This window comes from Rhincodon typus, chromosome 9 (genome assembly GCF_021869965.1).
Source record: "Rhincodon typus isolate 14 chromosome 9, sRhiTyp1.1, whole genome shotgun sequence".
NCBI lineage: Eukaryota > Metazoa > Chordata > Chondrichthyes > Orectolobiformes > Rhincodontidae > Rhincodon > Rhincodon typus.
In genome coordinates, this window is record NC_063340.1 from 73,855,218 (window position 1) to 73,878,510 (window position 23,293).

The 23,293-nt window shown below is 40.4% G+C and overlaps 1 protein-coding gene across 1 annotated transcript in view; it reads right to left on the minus strand.

Moving 5' to 3' along the window:
- The window catches only part of ryr2a (ryanodine receptor 2a (cardiac)), a 450,194-nt gene that overhangs the window by 345,002 nt on the left and 81,899 nt on the right, over nucleotides 1–23,293 (minus strand). The window contains exons 14-17 of the mRNA XM_048601350.1: nucleotides 22,694–22,789; nucleotides 11,301–11,419; nucleotides 7,663–7,796; nucleotides 4,550–4,791 (exon numbers count right to left, since the gene is read on the minus strand). Of these exons, the coding sequence (XP_048457307.1) occupies nucleotides 4,550–4,791; nucleotides 7,663–7,796; nucleotides 11,301–11,419; nucleotides 22,694–22,789 (591 nt within the window). The remainder of the gene's footprint in view (nucleotides 1–4,549; nucleotides 4,792–7,662; nucleotides 7,797–11,300; nucleotides 11,420–22,693; nucleotides 22,790–23,293) is intronic.

Sequence of the window (23,293 nt, forward strand, 5' to 3'; positions counted from 1 at the left end):
CTGTCCCCTTGAATCCAGAATATGACCTGACTTCCAATATCAGTCTTCTTCATCTGACAGGATACACAATTCAAGATAGCACCTGAAATCAGGCGATCTAAAAAGTTGACAATTGTGCTATTCTTTATCAAGGCATTAACAGAAGCAATTGTAAATATTAGCACTTCTTGGGATCAGTGAAATCCATTTATTATTCCAGTGCATGAGCTTACGGCTAACCCACCAGTTAATATCAATACTGACCTCATGTGCAGAAGGCTGCCATTAAAGTTTGGGAGAATACCAGTGATGCAGTTCCAGCAACATCTTTAGAACCACCAATCGTTATGTTTCAACAAAATTCTCCGCTATGCACTACTAACCTCCTGAACATGTGACTAACATTTCAGGTCAATATCAGTCTCCAGTAACCAGGCTGCAGATTTATTTCCAGTACAACAAATAAAGTTGCCGTAGTAATTGTCATCCAGACAGACAACAACCAGACTGGTGCATCACAAAGTACTTGCCTCTTGTTGCCAAGTGAAAGTGACCATCGTCCCAGAGGACCATAAGGCTACTTTCTGCTGGACAGAGAGAGATACAGCTCACTGGGTTTCACTGGAGGAACGTCACGCCTTGTTGAAAAGGTAAGGACCTTCATGGTGAACTCAGCTGTATGGCAATTGAACCTGCGCTGCTGGTTTGACTCTGCATCCCAAACCAGCTGCCTAGCCAACTGAGCCAACTGACTCCAGGTGCCAAATTATAATATTGGCATAAGCACACAGAGAAGCTAAAGCGGGTCAGCACACCAAGAAGGTGAACTAGAATTAACAGGGTTAGGGTTAATCTGAAACAAATCATTCTACATTTGAATGAAAAAACAATGCATTTCACCACCTTATGACACTTCCTACTACTTTACAGCCAATGAAGGACTTATCAAGTATCATTACTTTTGACATCTAGGAAACACACCAACCAATAATAAATGCTCTATAAAGTCCACACACAGTAGTGAAATACATGACTGGATCTATTATGTTTTTTGTGATCTAGTTGGAGAAATACATGTTAGCCATGATACTCACCTCAAATATGGCTCTTCCAACAGTGCAGCATCTCCTCAGTACTGGGTTACACTCAGACTATGTGAATAACCCCCCTGCTCTTGTATGAATATGCAGGGGTTTTCCAAATGGTGGGTCAGAGCCTCCAATGCGATAACAAGATGAGATTCTGGGACCCAAGCCCTGAAGTAATAATAGCTGCAATGGAACCCGGGCTGCGCTCTTACCGCATTAATTATTTTTTGGTGAGGGTGGCCTAATGGACAGCTCTCTGCTACAAAAAAATCCTGTGAATAGGTGCATGTTTGTGTTTAACTGCAGCCTTTCCATCAACAGTCCCCATTCCTTCAAGGATTCTTATCTGCAACTCCCCCACACCCAACCCCAAGAATTTTCATCCCAAGGTCATACGAAGTTTGAGGCAATAAAGTAGGTTTACACCAGGACAAGAAAAGGTGGGAATACTGTTGTGGGAGAGAGGGAGTGCATCGAGAGAGCTGGGACCACTGGAATGCTATTTCTGCAGAATGCATAGCACATGGGACAACTTGGCTAATAATTACTTTAGAAAATAGACAAGATGAAGCTGAGCCAGATAACAACTCCTGCTAATTGCAGCTATTACTTTTACAGCCACCTGAGAGGGTAGACAAATCCTCGGCTTAACACCCCATCCAAAACGCAGCTCCAACAATGCTGCATTCCCTCAGCATTAGGATTTTCCTCGACTATATGAACAAGTCCCTCCAGTAGGGCTTGAAACCCTCTCCTTCTGCCTCAGTTGAGAGTATTACCACTGTGTAAGGTTCACAAAGATGATTAGCAGCATTTCCATCATTTAAAAGAATGGGAAGACACTTTTGAAAATGTTAACAGATTCTAAAATTACAGGTTTTGAGAATTGAGAAACTTAATTAAGAAATGACTCCACTAGAATATCATAACACTGTAACAGAAAATACAACTGATTTACAATATTGACATTTATACCACCAGTGGAACTGAAACATGACAGATAAATGACAGTTTCTTCACTGTAGTTTCTAACTATAATAATGAGGCCACAAGCCTGAATGGCATTCAGTGTTCAATATTTAACTGCAGTTGGCTGGATTTTTCTGAGTTCTGTGAACCCAGAAGTTTCCTCAAAGTGGATTCTGAGGGTAAGGGCCCTTCGAAACCACCCTCTGGATCGAAGTAACAGTCTGAGGAGCCTCCTCGTTCGGGCGTGCACCTTCCATGAGGCCTTTGACCCCACCCAGTCAACCAGGCACCAATCCCCACTCCACCAATGGAAGCTTCATAACCTCCTACCACAAGACCACTGAACTCCAACCCCAATGTTCAATGGCCTATCCGAATGCTTCATCTCTTGCCCATTGTCTCCCATGATCACCACTGCTGGATCTCATCACAGCTTGTCATATAGTACGATCCATCTGGTAGATTTGCTACCATCATCCTCATTCCTGTTCGAAATCTTCAGAGCCTTGTAGGTCTAGTCTGGTAGAAGACACCACTCAGTGGTCTAACAAGAAGAGATTCTTGTCTTAAACAAGACACAGCTTTTTGCATGATAGCAACTAGGTACAAGTTTCATTAATATCACAGACATTGTTATTGAAACTATGAGAGAGACTCTAATGTTAAGTCTTACTCCTTCAAGATCCAAAGCTGTTCTCCCACCCAAGGCCATTTGACAACATTATATTCGGTGATAATTCATGTACTCCTCAGGATTACCCCTTATCCCTTGAAAATCATCGCCCTACAGAACCTCTTCCTCCAATCTTCCCAGTTAAAGTGTCATAGAGTCATTGAGATATACAGCATGGAAACAGACCCTTCGGTCCAACTCATCCATGCCAACCAGATATCCTACTAAATCTACTCCCATTTGCCAACATTTGGGCCATATCACTCTAAATCCTTCCTATTCATATACCCATCCAGGTGCCTTTTAAATGTTGTAGTCGTACCAGCCTCCAGCACTTCCTCTGGCAGCTCATTCCATATATGCACCACCCTCTGCATGAAAAAATTGCCCTTTATGTCCCTTTTATATCTTTCCCCTCTCACCTTGAACCTATGCTCTCTAGTTTTAGATTCCCCCACCCCAGAGAAAAGACTTTGCCTATTTACCTTAGCCATGCCCCTCATGATTTTATAAACTCTTATAAGGTCACCCCTCAGTCTAAGACACTCCAGAGAACATAGCCCCAGCCTATTAAGCCTCTGCCTATAGCTCAAATCCTCCAATCCTGGCAACATCCTCATAAATATTTTCTGAACCCTTTCAAGTTTCGCAACATCCTTCCTATAGCAGGGAGACCAAAACTGTACACAATTCTCCAAAAGCAGCCGAACCAATGCCCTGTACAGTTGACTCTTTTGTTCCCTTGTTCAGGCTTGCCTCTTGTGACTGACTCTCCACCTGACTGAAGGTTGATTGTGTAAACTATATTGGACTTCAGTGCAGGTCCAAGATCCGAGATGTCAGATAAACAGTGTGAAATCAAACCACCACAACTGAATGGCGGGCTCTCCATGACTTTCTGATTGATCCATGAGTCTGATCAGTAAAATATTTTTCTCAATGTAGCTGACTTTTCTGTGCAACAGTGGGACATTGTTACCTGGTCGGAGTGCATCAAAGGAGCTGCTGAACGGAAGCCCTGACCGGCTCTTCAGCTTGATGTAAGAGACCTCACAACCCCCTGTTTGAGGAACAGCAGAGGCTTCCCCTGATCAACATGCCTCCATGAACCAATTAAATCCATTGACTGGTCTCTCATCTCACCTGTGTACCCTGTGGTGAAAATATGCTCTGCTACACTCTCACCTGTGGGCCTTGTGGTGAACACATGCTCTACTACATTTATCTATAAAAACTGTATCGGAACTCCAGAAATAAATAACAGATTCCGAGGTGCTTACAGACATACTGAACGTGTGATATAAATGCATGTTCTTCCCCGCATGCCATAATAGTCAGTGGCTTAAGCCAACAGATACCAACTGATGATACACTCCATTTGGAATTCAATATCAATCTTGATTCCTCATAATGGTTTTATTTGATTTTTTAAAAAATAGACATTCTGCGAATATTTGTTCCAAAATTCTAAAAGATGTCGCTATGCCCGATATGGGAAATAGTATTAAGTCTAAAATTAGTCAAGTAATATCTTAAAATTTTGAAAAATTTGCACACAGAACACTTCAACATTAACCATCAAACTATCATATGTTTGCATATGATTGACATGCAAAAAGTCATTGAGCTGCTTCCCACAAGCAATGAACGGGCCATATTTCATAACAATCGTTATGTCATGTGGCAGATGTTTTTAGTTTAAACATTTCTCTATTTTAACATGATTTTTCAAGTAAATTTTGATGTTAAGAAGATGAATAGTCTGGATGAAGGCTCAAGCTTTGCATTTGCAATAGGCTATGTATATTGTTAAAGTTCCTAATTATGTAGAACTACCTACCTGCCCATAAGTGGAGTCCATCAAATCCATAGGAGTAAAGGTCATCTCCAACGCCATTCCCTCCCCATCCCTCACCCCCTCCAGGGCACGGTGAGTAACCATCTGTTGAAGCCCAGCCAACTCGAAGATGTGTAGCTTCTGTTGTCACAAAGGGGTCAATATTGTCCACGATTAATTCATAGTACCACTTCTTGTATTGGGCAGCACCTTCACTTATTCCCAGAAAGATATTTGGTCGCATACTGAAAACAGAAAATAAATGTATCATCCTTCTTGATCAGACAAAACTTCATCCTGATTTTTGTAAAATGCTAACCCATGTTTGAACACAACAATTCCACGATCATCTACCTGCTGGAAAAGTGGTATATGTGAAATTTGAGACATAACCTGATTACACTAAGTTTGCAACCCAAGTAATCCACCATCTGAAACTTTGAGGCTGCACCATGACACTGCAGCAAAATTCTTTCCAACTACCAGGAGAGGATGGTCCATAACCCAGGAAAATGCCAGTGGCATCACTCCATTGCATGTTGGTACTCTTCCCTGCAGGATACCAGAATGGCTCACTGTGGGGGTTATGGGGTGGTGGAGGTCCCACAGTAAGTCTCCATCTTTAAATGATGAGTTTATTTTAAAACTTCCTTCAACAAAACAATCAACATAAAAACCGAAAGAACTGCAGGTGCTGTAAATCAGAAACAAAAACAGAAGTTGCTGGAACAGCTCAGCAGGTCTGGCAGCATCCGTGAACAGAAATCAGAGTTAACGTTTCGGGTCCGGTGACCCTTCTTCAGAACTGCAATCAACCAACCAAACAACCAACATTTTTGGCTCCTCATCCCAATCATTTTCTGTTCATTCATTTTCAGAACTGGAATGATAGGTCATTGTAGCAATATAAGAACTGAACAGAATATATGGGCAACATAACAACTGCTGCACTAAAGATGACCAGGGTCTCTGTCATTCATAGTCTACCATCTAGTCTACAAATGATCCAATTTTAATGAAGTTTTTGAATGATCATAACTGTTCATTCTCAATTAGTCTATAGCAGACCTAGAAATGCTGTTGCTGCTTGTAGCTGTTCTGCCAGGGGATGAGTTGCCACAGTATGCCACATTTGTCTGTCTTACGCTATCCTCACATAGCGACTATGGCTTGTCTGAAACCATTCAGTGTGACATCCATCATCCAACTACACCTCAGTCAATTCCTCTTTCTCTCTCCTCTTTGCCACCTATCAGGATTCTCTGTAGCTTTTCAGATCTGATCACATCCATTTCCTGGATGTCACTTTTTAAGAGTTCTTTTTGCTCTTACAATTTTAATAAGTAGCTGTATATAATATTAATTAGGACATGGCTGGAGTACTGTTGGCAGTTCTGGTCACCACACTACGGGAAGGATGAGACTGCACTAAAGAGTCATAGAGTGCGACAGCACAGAAACAGACCCTTTAATCCAATCAGTCCATGCTGACCATAATCCCAAGCTAAACTAGTCCCAACTGCCTGCATTTGGCCCATATCCCTCCAAGCATCTCCTATTCATGTACTTATCCAAATGTCCTTTAAACATTGTAACTGTACCAACATCCACCACTTCCTCTGGAAGTTCATTCCACCCACGAACCATTCTCTGCATAAAACAATTGTCCCTCATGTCATTTTTAAATCTTTCTCCTCTCACCTTAAAAATATGCTCACTAGTCTTGAAATCCCCTACCCAATGGAATAAACACCTGCCATTCATTCTATCCATACCTCTTGTGATCTTATAAATCTCTATAAGGTCAATTCTCAACCTCCTATGCTGCAGTGAAAAAAGTCTAAGCCTATCCAGCCTTTCCTTATAACGCAAACCTTCCATTCCCAACAACATCCTGGTAAATCTTTTCCAAACCCTGTCCACCTTAGTAATATCCTTCCTGTTAGAACTGGACACAGTATTCCAGAAGTGGCCCCACCAATGTCCATACAACCTCAACATAATGAGACGGTGCAGAAGAGATTCATCTTCCTCTTCTCTAACATCCTCCAGCTCCATCCTTGAGTGAACAGAGCAGCTTTAGAATGTCAGTGCATCCAGGTGCACAGAGGCCTTTTCAAGATAGTGCAGGCACCAGAGTTTCTGGGTCTTTCATTGATATCCAGAAAGTGGCAAGTTGTTTTGGCAATACCGTATGGTAAAACAGGGATAGAATTGGATGTGAGGGACACCATAGGGGCAGGGTAGATAGTTAATGAGGTTTGTTCAGTAAGATATGGCGAGTGAGTTTGTGGGGCCTCATGGTGAAAAGCCCTCCAAAAACACAATGCAACTCATACTTATGCAAAAAATACATAAGTTTCGGTCCTAGACATAATTCTAAACACTGAAAATATTTACTTTTGCGACTATTTGTGGTTGGCCATACTTTTTTTAAAAAGTAAAATGCTCACATCTATTCATTTGAAGAATGAGATAAGGAGTGACAACTTGGGAACATTGATGGAAAATCTTAATTATCTCTGAGCAGGGAGGCAATATGGCACATACTGGTGTGACATGCCTTACATGCCTGAAAATGGGGAGCTCCAGGATGGTTGTATGTTCACTTGCAAGCGTTAGTATTTTTTTAAACTGGTTCTTCCCTCTGGGAGTTTTGCCTTGAGTGCTGCCTGCATGTGCACATGCATCCACCCTACCTGCCTCTCTGACACCCTCCCCCACCTCCTTCACCCTCAGGCAGCTGCATTAGCCCTTGCTACCAGTAAGCCACCGACAACAGGCCTGAATAGAACTTTGAGTTCCTCACTGGTGAGCAAATGCTTGTGGGTGATAGCCCTGCCAACTACCCCCTCACTTCAATACAACTGCTAGGCAAGTGGCCTGGCCATGCAAATGAGCTGAAGAAATGGAACACCAGTCAATCATGTGAAATTCCATGCATGTCCCTATCCTTATAATTCAGGCCTGCATCCAAAATGGCATCTGTCCAACAGGAGAGTCACAACTGTATTTATAATTAATTTAAAAATATCAATACACCGGTTTACTATGTTTGTGACATTTAAAAGAACAGTAATTGTGAACATAGATCACTGGGATGATTTTAATTTTACCTGCTGACATGGTTGATGAGTCGTGTTTGTAACAGTAGGTCTCTTCCTGGTAGCAGGTTGTCACAAATTAGATGCTGGTTAGATCGCACAGCAACTCCGTGACACACACACAGAGAGCACAACACATCTAAAACCTTGGAGGACAAGAAAATTAATTATGTTGAGTCGGCCTTTGTCCATTTGTCACTTACCACAAGGTGCAGATATCCATAAAAGTCATGTTTCTGACAGACCATCTCAAAATCATATTTCTTCCACATCTGGACATTTTGAAAACTTGTCTGAATAAGAGACCTTTAGACGTGCAAAGCTGCTGTTCAAAGACACTTGCTGAAACTTGTAGAGGCTCAAATTATTCTTGCACATCTGTATTTATTCAGAAAAATTAGTTCATCTGAACACCAACTCAGGGGGCCTATTAAGAAAACTTATACAAGCAGAATCAATTAGATCCATCACAACTGCAACTAAAATAGAGAATTTGTGAAAAACAGTCTGTAGTAAAAGTGTATTAAAAACTGGGATGCATATAGGCTTAAAAGATGAGATAAGACACCAAGCTCTCAATGCAGCGTTGCAAGTCTGACGTCTGGGTGAATTCCGGATCCCAACAACACACTTGCAATGAGAACCTCTGGTGAGGAGATTTTTAAATTCACATCATTCCACTAGACATGAGGCAAGCTCAGCACTCATTTAGAGGCTTCAAGCATCTCTATAAAGGGGGAGCTGTCTGACTGGCATTAACAACAAATTGCTGGAGGCTGCCCCTGCTTTGGCGATCAGAGCTGGCAGCTCCTGGGATGACCATGGGGGTAAAATGAGTCAAGGCAGCAGAGATGGAAGAGAAGGTTAGGAGCCGTGATTGTGCCAGTGCTAGGTAGCTGCACATATTAGATTTCAGGGCAACTCTGAAGCAACGTAGTCAGGTCCCTGTCAAACCTGAGAGCTGTGGACTAAATGTACAAGACAAGCTCCTCAAGGAGGTTAAGAAGCTGTTCAGTAGTGACAAACAGGCTATCATTGATTCCATCTCCAATGGTTCTTTGAAAATTCAAAACTGTCCCGAAGTTGTTGGGATCAAGAGAGAATTGTAGAACCTTCAATTATCAAACCTGCTTATACCAGGTCCTGATCCTATAGCCCTTCGAACATCCAATCCACATCAGGTGATGCTCATCAAGTTTCCTATTATTGAAATTCGACAAATTCTGGAATGTACACGTCAGATTCTTATGGTATTTGACCACTTGACCCACCAAGCTGTGGCAGATTTCTGAGATAGCATTTCAACTAGATCCACACTCCTCCCTTATCCTTACATCATTCTAACTTCTGTTTGGAGTTCCTTTTACCGCACTATTGTTACAATATTAATGTTCAGCTTTTTCTGACACATAATAAACATTCTGGTCATATTGATAGACACCGTTTTTTTCACAGTCGCTGGTCAATGGCACTATGTATATCTATACCAAATGGACTCAAGAAGGCAGCTCACCACCACCTTCTCAAGGGCAATTAAGGATTGTGAACAAATGCTGGCCATGTAGGTGACACTCACATCCCTTGAATTTTTTTTTTTAAAAACTCCCATGAACAGAAATTAGAACACCAGGTGTGAGTATTGTGTTGGAGCAAATTACTGCACATGCTAGAATCTTTACTGAAAACAAAAATTACTGGAAATCACAGCAGGTCAGGCAGCATCCTTAGAGAGAAAGCAAGCTAACGTTTCAAGTCTAGGTGACTCTTCATCAGAGTACTGTATTGATTTACTGCAAATGTATTCAGATCCAGTGGGTGTGGATGTCCCTCCCCCATTGTCATGGGTAGATGCAACTCTTAAACCTTCTTCACAGCTTTCAAGATAAAGGTACTCTGAAGGTTAAAGCCACCAGGAAACCAATGGCAACCCAGCTCAGTCAGTAAGTATCTCAACAATCTCATATCTGGGGCCTGAATGAGGATCAGCTCCATTAGACTATAAGACCATAAGAGTATAGCAGCATAAGTAGCCCAATCAGTTCATCAGGTCCACTCCACCAGTCAATGAGACTTTGGCTGGTCTGATAATCCTCAATTCCACTTTCCTGCCTTTTCCCCATAATCCTTGATTCCCTTCCTGATTAAAAATCAGTCTGTCTCAACCTTGAATATATTTAATGACCCAGCCATGACAGCCCTCTGTGGTAAAGAATGGCACAGATTCCGTACCCTCTGAGAGAAGAAATTTCTCCTTCTCTCTTTCCTAATTGGGCAACCCCTTACTCTTGAGATTATTCCCTCTTGGGGCAGAAAATCACAGAGTTAATACAAAGTATAGTAACGAAACCATTAGTTCTGCATATAATTAACAAGCTCATTGATGGTATCATTATATCTATGTCAAAGCACAAAATTTAGAAATAAAAATGTCATGTTATCAACACTGTGCAAGATATAACTGATTAGCCCACCGTTTTTTCTGTGCCATTTCCTAAGAATTGGGAATTTTATCAAAAAATTATAATGGAATACAATATGGTATCTGAAACATCAAAATGCAAAGAGTAAGGAGGTTTGACTCGCCCTTCGATTCATTGTAATCATGTTCCTTTTGGAAGACCCCATGCAGAAGACCCCACGCAGAAGTCAAGTGTCAAGGTGGGTACGGAAGGGAGAAGGGTTGACATGGGTAACAAGGCACAACTCAAAACTGTAATGGAATACTCTCCAATTCCTTGCATGAGTGCAACTCCAAAAAGCCTCAAGAAGCTTGACACCATTCAGTCAAAGCAACACCTTATCCACCATCTTGAATAATTAGTCTCTTCACCACTCACACACAGGGGCAGCAGTGTGTACCACCTACAAGATGTATTGCAGCAGCTTACCAAGGCCCCACCAACAGCATCTTTCAAACCCACAACATTAACTGCCTAGTAGAACACGGACAGAAGATACAAAGGAACACCACCACTGTCCTGATTTGGAACAATACTGCTGCTCTTCACAGTCGCTACGTCAAAATCCTGAAATTTCCTTTCTAATGGCACTGTGGATGTTCTTAAATCCAAAGGATCACAGCAGTTAAGAAGGGAGCTCACCACCACTTTCTCCAGGGAAATTAGGCAATGAAAACTGTTGTAGTTAGCCGTGATCATCCATAAATGAATGAACAAAAGCACTCGGCAGCCTCCTGGTAACTAGTGCATAACTGCATATCAGAGAGACTGAAACAGACATTCGGTGCAGGAAGTTTCTGGTTTTGAAGGGCTTATGGGGGATATAATATTCCAATCTTCTTTAACAAGTTAAAGTCAAAACAAGTGCAACAATCTTCTAATGATAAACAAGCTAACATGCTAGCAAATATCCTAACGCTATCCTATAAATCACTCCATCACTTAAAATAAGTGAGAATATTCCACTATTAGACCTCACTTGGAATTACAACATTTTTAAAAAAAGCAAATTTTACAGAAGAAAATTTCCTCTGTCACTATTTGTAACAAAATACCAAATAATTATACATATTTTATAGACATAATTACAATTTCACGACAAATCTTCACCGCACATGGTCTTAAAAATTGACCAATGTGCTTTTTCACAGAGTAAAATGATTAGCAATGCAAAAATAAATGAAAGCATACCTTATGATTCCTTCCATGTTTATCTAGCAAGGAAATTATAGACTTAATGTGCCCTTCTTTGATAATATTCAAAGCTTCAGGACTTTCCACAAGAACACAGTGCAAAACTTCAAGAATTCCTATTGGTAAAAATTAAAATCAATTAGTTCAATAGATGTTTCTTTTTACTTTATTTTGTTAAGATTCTTATTATTTGCACTTTTCTGTCACCTTCCAAAAGAACAGGAAGAATCAGCCAACTTCTTACAAATACCAACCTCCTAACAGTGCAACTGTGCGAGAAATGATATACAGTGATTTTTCTCTCCATGTCTTTCCTCTGCATTGGGAGGCACCCTCTAACTTTGGAGACCACCTTAATGGTATGGCTGAGATGAGTACTTCACTAGCAAGGAACTGAAGCAATACCATAAACACAGAATGAAACTATTTGGCCCAGGATCACTCTTTAGCAGAGCCATCCAACTTGTCTTTCTCTCCCCTCCAACTCTCCTCCCTCCTCACCATCCCCCAACACCCCCCGCACCACCTTTTAACCATGACCCTGTGGCTTTTTTTGACCCTTTTTACTGTTTATCTAATCCCCTTTCAAATATCATTATTGAATTTGCTTTCACCATCTTTCAGGCAGTGTGTTACAGATCAAAATTTGCTGTGCAAAAAAAGATTGTTCCTCATATTGCTTCTGGTTCTTTTGCCAATCACCTTAAATCTGTGTCCTCGCCGAAGCAAACACTTTTACTTTACTTGCTCTATGAAAACATCATGGTTTTGAACAAATCAAATTCCCTTTTAGCCTTTGCCCTATAGTGAGCAGCCCCAGCTTATCCAGTTTCTCAATATTACTGACATTCTTTATTTTTGGTCCCGTGCCAGTAAAGCTACTAGCTTGTCGGTTCAGCCTCATAATTTAAATGACGCAAAAGAAACCCAAAAAAATGATTAACGTTTGCTTTGCTTTTGACACATTTTGTGCTAAGGTTAGTCCAATGTCTGATTTATTTCAGGGAACGGATGAACTGGACAGCATTGCCATTAAAATATAAAATAAAGTATGTCCATGAGAATTATTGAATTTAATTACTGACATAGGCTTTAATGTAATTTAAGAATGTAAGTCAACCACAAGAAAAGCAAACCATAGAGCAAGGAGGTGTATGTTTTTGGAATGAAGATTAGGACCTTAAGGATCAAATATTTATATTACACTTTTGTTCTTCGATTATTGTTATAGTATGGTGTTTTTTTTTCAAGGAAAATGACAGCATTTTCAGTAAGACCACTCTTCATCGAAAGTTAAGCAGACATACTCAAGAAAAAATGTGTTACACTACAGGGAATCAAATTGCTTTAGTGTGACGTGCTTGGAAAGCATTAAGCATTAGCCAACCACAGAGAATAATAATGTGTAAAAAAGAGGAGGAAAAAGTGTTTCATGCACACACAGAATCTTCATTAAAAAACCTTAATTCCTGATGACAACTTTATTATTGCATATGTAAACCCCATTAGTTATAAAAAGCTAAATCAGTTTACATCTAATTGCTTGAATGATTTTCAAGACTAATAATGCTAATCAAGTGAGCATTTTTGCTGGAAACCTCTTCCACTGTCACTAAACTTCAATTTTAATAAATAACAATTTTATTCTCATTTAAAGCATGTTACTCCTGATCTAAATGGTACACACTTACACAGACTCATTACAGCCGACCATTGTTAACCGACAGCAAGAACAATGCGTTAAGTCAAGCATTAAATCTGCTGCATGCTTTTCAACTATTCACTTGGCTATCTTAAATCAAATTGAGAACTTCAGAAATACCAATTTTGTTTCATTTTAACTGACTTGTTTAACATCATATCTGATGAAAGAAATGGGTTTGTGCCATAAAATTGAAATAACTTTGCCATGACTCACTTGGGCACTGCACTGGAAATCAAGTCCCACTAAGATTGGTGGAGTACCAGATACTGAAGGGGACTGTCAGTGAATGCAGCAGAATATAGATAGATTGGAGAGTTGGGCGGAGAAATGGCAGATGGAGTTCAATCCGGGCAAATGCGAGGTGATGCATTTTGGAAGATCCCCCAATTCAAGAGCGAACTATACAGTAAATGGAAAAGCCCTGGGGAAAATTGATGCACAGAGAGATCTGGGTGTTCAGGTCCATTGTACCCTGAAGGTGGCAACGCATCAGAGTGGCCAAGAAGGCATATGGCATGCTTTCATTCATCGGACAGGGTATTGAGTACAAGAGTTGGCAGGTCATGTTACAGTTGTATAGGACTTCGGTTCGACCACATTTGGAATACTGTGTACAGTTCTGGTCGCCACATTACCAAAAGGATGTGGTTGCTTTGGAGAGGGTGCAGAGGAGGTTCACCAGGATGTTGCCTGGTATGGAGGGCACTATCTATGAAGAGGGGTTGTATAAATTAGGATTATTTACATTAGAAAGACGGAGGTTGGGGGGGACCTGATTGAGGTCTACAAAATCATGACAGGTATAGATAGGGTGGATAGCAAGAAGCTTTTTCCCAGAGTGGGGGACTCAATTACTACGGGTCACAATTTCAAGGTGAGAGGGGAAAAGTTTAAAGGAGATATGCGTGGAAAGTTCTTTACACAGAGGGTGGTGGGTGCCTGGAATGCGTAGCTAGCAGAGGTGGTAGTGTCGGGCACGATAGCGTCACTTAAGATGTATCTAGACAGAATGGGCAGGGAGCAGAGGAATACAGATCCTTGGAAAATAGATGACAGGTTTAGATAGCGGATCTGGATTGGCGCAGGCTTGGAGGGTCAAAGGGCCTGTTCCTGTGCTGTAATTTGCTTTGTTCTTTGTTCTTGTTTTATTCAACAGAGTCATCACAAATGTGAAAATCTGAACAAACTGTCCAATTTTACCGAACTGTTGAATTCAGGTTATAACAATAAGCACATCAGGATTTTATCATTAAGAAAAAATAATTATTTATTGCAATCAAACAAGTTTAAACAATAACAAGAAAGAAACGTGAATTGCTAACATATACTCCATAAGTTAAACTCTATCCCCTTTTAAACATTCCCAAACTGACACACAAAGAAACAAGACATAAATATTATGGGTGAGGAAGGAACAAAAATGTCAGTAAAGTATAGAACTGATACCAGTCAGTTTACAGGTCCGTGGCAGCACAATGGCTCAGTGGTTAGCACTTCCGCCTCAAGCATCAGGGACCCGCGTTTGATTCCACCCTCGGGTGACTGTCTATGTGGGTTCCCTCCAGGTGTTCTGGTTTCCTCCCACAGTCCAAAGATGTGGTTAGGTGGATTAGCCATGCTAAATTGTCTTTGGGGCCAGGGATGTGTAGGCGAGGTGGATTAGCCATGGGAAATACAGGGTTGGGGTGGGTCTGGGTGGGACGCTCTTCAGAGGACCAGTGTGGACTCAATGCGCCAATTGACCTGTTTCCAGTATGTAGGGATTCTATTCGTTGGTTTTCTTCCAATTCCTTTTGCCTCTTCGATAAAGGCACTAGGCTGTGGACACCACAACTCTTAAATTTTTCATTCACTAGTTGAAGATTCACCTTTGCAGTAACTTTCAAAGTTGTTTTTCTCCTTATCCTTTTGAGAAAGGAATTTTCAGAGAGAAAGAGAAAGAACTGCTCAGAAGTTTGTTTTCCTTCTCCATGCACAGAAGAGAAAGACACAGGGAAGAATAAATGCTTTTTCTTTCAAAACTTGAATGTTTCTGCTGCATTAACCAGGCACAAAGCTGTAGCAACTCACACATGAAACAGTCATGCAGTTTCTATGCTGAGTACCCTGAACTCTCACAATTGATCCTGGTTGAAAAACCAATCAAAAGTCTGTCACTGGGCAAAACTCCTCTGAAAACACAACCATGGAGCTGAGGTGTCCAGCAGTCTTCTCACTGCTTGAAGAAGGAAATACACACAATGAATTCCAGTAACTTACATTTTTAAAAACTGCAACATATCCTTCCACAATCTTTGGTTTAACATAGTATCATTTCCCACTTTTCAGTCCAAAAATAAAACTGGCCTTTACAACTTGGAAACAAAAGTAATCAACATGCAGCTTGAAATGGAAAGATGCTCTTTAATCTATGTTACTCTTTAACTACTTTGTCCTTTACCATCGCTGCTCCCACAGATCACGATATAACAGGAATGTGATTTGTTTGTCCTAATCATTCCTACACTTTGGGAAATAAAAGAAGGTGCAAGTACTAACAAGACATTGGCAAGAATAGTATGTCACTCAGCATAATCACAAAACAACTAGCATTTAGAGTCACAGAGTCATAGAGATGTGCAGCATGGAAACAAACCCTTTGGTCTAACTCGTCCATGCTGACCAGATATCCTAAATTAATCTAGTTCCATTTGCTAGCATTTGCCCCATATTCCTCTAAACCCTTCCTATTCATGTACCCATCCAGATGCCTTTGAAGTGTTGTAATTGTACCAGCCTCCACCACTTCCTCTGGCAGCTCATTCCATACACACACCACCATCTGCATGAAAAGTTGCCCCTGAGATCCCCTTTAAATCTTTCCCCTCTCACATTAAACCTATGCCCTCTAGTTTTGGACTCTCCTACCCTGGGGAAAAGACCTTGGCGATTTACCCTATCCATGTACCTCATGATTTTATAAACCTCTATAACGTCAGCCCTCAGCTTCCGACGCTCCAGGGAAAATAGCCACAGTGTATTCAGCCTCTCCCTATGGCTCAAAATCTCTAAACCTGATTAAATCCTTGTAAATCTTTTCTGAACATTTTTCAAGTTTTACAACATCTATCCTAAAGCAGGGAGTTCAGAACCGAACACAGTATTTCAAAACTGGCCTCACTGATGTCTTGTACAGCTGCAACATGACCTCCCAACTCCTATACTCAATGCACTCGCCAATGAAGGCAACCATACCAAAAGCCTTCTTCACTACCCTGTACCCTGACTACCTGCAACACCACCTTCAAGAAATTATGAACCTGCACCCTAAGGCCTCGTTGTTCAGCAACACTCCCCAGGGCCTTACCATTAAGTATATAAAACCTGCCCTGATGTGCCTTACCAAAATGCAGCACCCCATATTTATGTGAATTAAACTCCATCCGCCAGTTCTCAACCCACTGGCCCATCTGATCAAGATCCCTGTTGTACGCTGAGGTAATTTTCTTCGCTGTCCACTGCACCACCAATTTTTTGATTTGATTTATTTGATTTATTATTGTCATATGTACCTAGGTACAGTGAAAAGTTTTGTTTTGCGTGTAGTACAGGCAGATCATACCACAGAAAGTGCTTAAGGGTAATAGAACAAAGCGAAGAATATAACATTGTGGACGCAGAGATGGTACACAAAGAGCTAGGTCAACATTAAATTTGAAATTTGAGTGGTCCATTCAGAAGTCTAGTAAAGCAGGGAAGAAGCTTTTCTTGAATCTGTTGTTCCACGTGTTTAAGCTTTTGCATCTTCTGACCAACAGAAGAGATTATAAGACATTATAACAGGAGTGGGAGGGGTCTTTGATTATGTTGGCTGCATTTCCGAAGCAGCGAGAAGTATAAATGGAGTTAATGGATTTTGGTGTAATCTCCAAACTAAATAACCATACCTCCCATAGTCACATCCAAATCATTTATATAAATGACAAAAAGCAGTGTACCCAGCACCAACCCACACGGCACACTGCTGGTAACAGGCCTCCAGTCCGAAAAGCAACCCTCCATCGCCACCCTCTACCCCTTACTTTCAAGCCAATTTTGTATCCAAATGGCTAGCTCTTTCTATATTTATATAGCAACTTTATCAGAATTTGAAGTCCCAAAGTGTTTCACAGAAGCAAATTCAAACAAAATTTGGCTGTGGAGCCATATAAGGAAATTTTGGGCTCTTGCTGAAAAGCTTGAATGAAGGGCTAGGTTTTAAAGAGTGCCCTAAATGAGGAAAGAGAAATAGAGGGGTTCAAGGTAGAAATTCCAGAGCTTAGGACCTCTGCAATTGCGGGCAAGCCCAACAAAGATGGAGCAACTAAAACAGGGACACCAAAATTTGAGACATGCAGATAGCTTTGGGAGGGCAGGGTGGGTGCGAGCAGGGAATGGCGTATGATAAAGTATTATGATGCGATGGGGCTATGAAGTGACATGAGAAAAAAGATGAGAATTTTAAAATCAAGGTGCTGTTCAACCAGAAGCCAATATGAGCACAGAGTTATAATGACAGTCAGAAAGAATAATATATATTTAATGTTGTAGGTTTTAGAAGATCCTGGGAGAAGCAGTGGGGCTGGAAATGAAGCAAGGCAACAACTTCCTCTTTGGGAGACCCTGAGCCAGTTGCATAAAACATACCTGGCAACATATAAATCAGATGACAATGGAAACATGGCAACCACTACACTTCCTGCAATGCACCCAGTCTAAAACTTTAGTTATAGGAGTCTCCAAACAGAAGATGGAATGTGAAAGGTGAAAGGTTTAGTTTAAGAGTCATTCAAAAGGATGCGCTTCAAGTAAACATAAGACTCTTCATAATGAAAAATAGCAGCCAACAAACATTTCTTATTCACCTTATTATATGAAACAGATTTTATTCACACACAACAGAAGTGATCAACCTGCACAATACAAATGAGAAGCTCTGAATTTCTGTATCTTCAGAGCTCTCAAACTAATTCTGGAAAACCACCCTTATTTAAATATTGATGTTTTAAAGGTATTTTTCATGAACTTTCTTAGATCTTTTGAAGAATAGCTCATTGATGCAAACAATCTCAGTTGTTTCCTTTGAGGACACATTCCATAAAAAAAAACACTTCTTGAATTATCTGTGCTTGGATATTTTGAAGAACAGTTTATTGTAATCCATCCAAATCATGATTACTCAATCCCTCTGCTTACATTTGTTAGACCGGCCACTAAAGTTATGCAGGAGTCACTCATGGTTCATCTCGCTCCATTTATTTCTATACACAGGTATTTCTTGATAATAATCAGACATTTGAAGTACAATAAAATCAATCCTTCCTCCTTCTCTATTATTGTAGAAACCCAGATGCTGCATATTACAAGGCAGTTTGGTTATTAAACTTTAACTCTTCAACATGCATTCAACATGCCCAATATACAACTGCAGAGCAATGACATACACAGGTCTGACAGTGGTTTGGAGGCTGTTTCTAGTTTTCTCTTCTGCAAGTACCACTACAGCATGTTTCCAGGTTCAGTTTGACGTATCTTTGATGATAACTCTCCATTACGCTTGGGCAACTGCCTCCAAAATGCAAATAGGAGCAGGGTCCTAAAGCAACCCATATCACAGACATTTTCATGGTGAACAGAAGCTCCACAGTATGGCAGGTTCCCCACCTTTTCTGCAAGTGAATGACCAAGGTCAAGCCCTTAGATTTGTTTTGTTCAAATCTTATAGGCAACAAATTTCGAAGCAATGCATTCAAGCCAGTAAAGAAATTAGTTGTCAGCAAAGAAATGAAGATAAAGAAATTGGTCTTTAATAAAAGGGACAGAATAGTGCGATGGGTTAGAACAGTATCATTTCACTTGAATTTGAGTTCATACTGGTGAGATGAATATCATCTCTCTCAAGGATCCTATGTGAAAGGAGTTTAAGTCATCTGAATTCAATTGCTACCAAATATAAATCACTGTAAAAAGTCACGAGGAATCTGTGCTAAAAGGGTTAATCGTTTTGTATGGACTGGCACTGGGCAATTTTTACAGCAGCAATTACAAACCAGCGCTCATCAGACGGCACAAGAGGTAAAAGAGTTAAATGGCCAAATCCATTACAATATTCTTGTATTACATGTTACTTCCTTTAAATACACATATAAAATTAGAGGAAAGTCAGGAAGTCATTGCAAGCAAATCCTGAAAAATGTGTTAAATTTTTCCTCAATATATTGAAGAAATGCACACTTGCCCCGCCAGCTAATGTCAGCGAATATGCAGTGGAATCCCAAAGTACTGTTTCGAGAGCAGATTGTGCCAGAAAGCTCCCTAATACAGTGACACAGCTTGACGTGCCCTAACAACATAGGTGCATAAGCAAATTCTGGACTCTTTCCTAGTTACAAGCACAAAACTGACTTTTTTTTTCCTATCTGTCGTGTCAGTGAAACTTTCTTTGCTGAAACCAGTTACTGTTACCAACATATCTAATGTGGTCACCTGACAGCACCATCCACAGAAGCAGAAGCAATGGGGATTACTCCAATGGCAAGTAATTATAGTTGACCTTGACAAGCCTTGCAGTCACACAATCTCGCGTCGCTCCCAAGGTTTATTCAATATAAATCTTTTTCTCCCTCTGAAAAATCTATGTTCTCCTGAGCTACAAACCCTTAAGCAAAATTCCTAGATTAATTACATGAGCAGAAATATTGAACAACAACTTGCACACACAGAGCTATTACAAAGCAGAAAAATAGCCTAAAACTTTTCACAAAGAATTAAAGATATCTACCAAATCCTGTGAAAAGGAGGTCTGCGTAGGGGTGATCAAAAGCCTGGTCAAAGAAGTGATGTTTAAGGAGGTACTTAAAGGAGAGAGATAAAGGGAGAAACAGAAATGTTTTAGGAGGGGAATCCAGAGCATTAGGGCTGAAAATACAAGAGAAAGATTGGGTGAAAGGCAGGAAAGGGAGGAAGTGAGGCCTGTGAGGCTTGACTCAAAGAAACAATTTGGTAGCTTATAACTGATGACAGAGATACAGAGGAATAAGGCCAGGGAGAGATTTAAATATGAGAATGAGAATTTTAAATCTGAGGTATCGAAGTGCCATTAGCTAAGGAAGACAATAATGATTGGTAGTACTATGTAGCAATGGATAAGATTTGTATAGCACAATCTTAGAGGAGCTGCTGTTTGCAAAACAGTGAAAGCTGCAAAGGAGCTGAAATAGTCCAGTATAGAAAATGCATCAGAGGTAAGACACTGCCTGAAATTATCAAGATCAATCATTAGGTTTTATTCATTTGGTTAATTACAGGTTACCTTTGGCAAAACCAAAAGAAAATGAAGCAAGTGAAACCCTATTTGCTGTAGTAAGCAAATTCACCCATAAACTACCAACAGCAACAGGCACAATTTCACATTGTGGCAGCATTTCTAAAAGTCAAAGAAGTTCTATACATGTCAGTGATGTGGCCCATGTGTTCCCTCAAACAATGTGACAGCAGGTATACTAAATTAATTATTTTCTGTATTCACTGAAGGACAGCACAAAATAGTTGTGACAATACTTATAAAGGGAGGCTTCGATGCGGGGGACAGTGCATCATGATGGCTGGCAGAACTAAAATGTAGATCTGGGACTCAGGAGGTAATGTTAAGAAGTGAAGACTTAAATAAAAAAATAGGTTGGGTACATTGGGAGTTCAAAACTGCTGGGATAGACAGAGAGTACAAGGCTGTTTGGGGGAGGTCACCTAAATTGACAGACTGAGCTTGTTACTCTGTAAATAGCGAAATACGTTGCCTTCCATCCTCAACCTAATTGCAAACACACAATGAAATGCACAAGGGATTCCCCTTAATCCACGCTTCAGACTGAATTACTGGAAGTTTTCTTGACAGGTGGAGAATGATGCACAGCCTCCCCTATGATCAAGTGGACACAGTCACCATCATTACCGATGCAATGGGCTGGCTTACATTCTTCCCTTAGATTTCAGTATAATCATATTCAGAATAACACAGTCACTTGGTCTATTAAAAGACCAGTCGGGTCAATTCTTGACTTTGGTCCAAATGTTCCTGAAATCAGCACAACAGCTTTGTCATTCATCTGAAATTGGCATTGGGTGGTCTGAACAAGTTTCTGGTTTGGCCGCATTTGAAAATCGCCGAGAAGTTGTGTCTGCCATTCGAGTATTCCATCGGGGACTATGCAAATGTTTTGGGGCATTTCTTGTATGGACACCAAAAGTTCCTTTGAGGTCAGTGACTGGGTCATCGACCATTTATTATGAATAGGTGGAAGTGCACTGTGCATGCTCTGCCAAGTTGTGCATTGGAAGTGATAAATAAATGCCAGAAACAAAATATATCCCCCATACTTAAGCAGATGCCTACCAAAAACATACAGGTAATCTCCACTCCCTTTTAAGGGCACACTTGAAAACTGCACCATGCAAGCCTTGAGTATCAATGGAGAAACCAGGGATCCTTCACCCTTCTAATAATCATCTCCTGATGGCCTGGCTTTCGGGCAGGAAACAATTAGACCATCAGTTGACCATTAAAAATCACTCTCTGTACCTTTTAGCAATGGGCCAAGGCTAACTTATCAAAGATAAATCAAGCCATAACTTTTAAATAAAATCCAGCTCTGAAATTATGCAAATTCCACAAGCATGCCACCACATCTTTGAATGATACCTCATTCTGATAGCATATGCTTTATTTTTGTAATTCGTCCAGCACGACCTAGACAACATGCAAGCTTGGGCTGATAAGTAGTAAGAAATATTTACACCACACAAGTAGCGATGGCCACGTCCAACAAAAGAGAATACATCGATCTCCCATTGATGTTCAACAGTATTGTCTTCATTGATTGATCACGCTATCAACATCCTGGGATTTATCACTGGACACTAAACTAAACTGGACGATCCATATAAACACTATGGCATCAGGAGCAGACCACAGCAAAGAATTCTGTGGTGAATAACTCAACACCTGATTTCCCCAAAATATTTCCCTCAACCACAAAGCACAAGTCAAAAGTGTGATAAAATAATATTTAATATGCATTATATAATAATACATACAGGGTTAAACTTGCCTCGACACACACTGCATTATACAAGGCTTAAACTCCCCTCCACACACACTGTGTAATATATACAGGGTTAAACTCTACTACACACACGTGGCTTGAAGAGTGCAACTCCAATAACACTCAATAAGTATGGGATCATCCAGGTCAAAACAGCCTGCTTGATTGGCACCTCATCCACCACCTTTAACATACACTCCTTTATCTACAATTGCACAGTAACGGCAGTGCGCTCCATCTACAAGAGACACTACATCAACTCACTGATGAATTGTATGTTCCATATCTGCAATGTCTACTATCTGCATGAACAAAGGCAGCAGATTCCTCTCCAAGCCATACACTAGTCTAACTTGCAACTATATTGTCACTCCTTCACTGCTGTAGATTCAAAATCCTGGAACTCCCTTCCTCACAGCACTGTGGGCATTCCTACCCCGTCGTGGACTGAAATTCACCACTACCTTCTCAAGGGAAATTAGGGATAGACAATAAATGCTGTTCTGGCCAGTGAGGTTCGCATTCCATGAACAAATAGAATAAAAATTCTAAGGATTCATACGTACCAGAAGAAGCTTCTAATCTCTCTAGTCTGCTTATTAACCAGTCCAAGGAACCAGAAAATTGGGCACAGTTTTTGCGATTGCCTCTGATCAGGGCAGCTAAAGACAGATGAGACAAGATTAGGGCATAACTTTATACATCCTTATTTCACTCAACAGGAACACAAACAATTTTCATTCATAAACACTGGCACTTCAGACCAGAATATCGGATACCAGTCCGCGAAAGGAAAACAGGTAGGTGTCAGATAAAGATCTACATTGTCAGATAACCATTTGGATTATTCACAAAAAATAATGATTACGTTTTACAAAAACAATAATCTTGTTAGACAACACGATGATGTTAAAACAAATTCTGAAGCACAAGGATATGTAATATGTCTGAAATAGTCTGCACTCCTGGTGCAACATGTGCTCTGACAAAATACAATTCAGTTTTGATTAATCAGAAAGTGGGCAAACTTCATAACTCACTGAAAAGTCCTCAATGCATTATCAGCATTCATTTGTTTGCAATTCTATTTCAATAAGATAAAGGTGCTTTGTTATCATCACAAATAATTTGTGTTGCTAACAGTCTTCTTTTCTTCATGTAGCAAA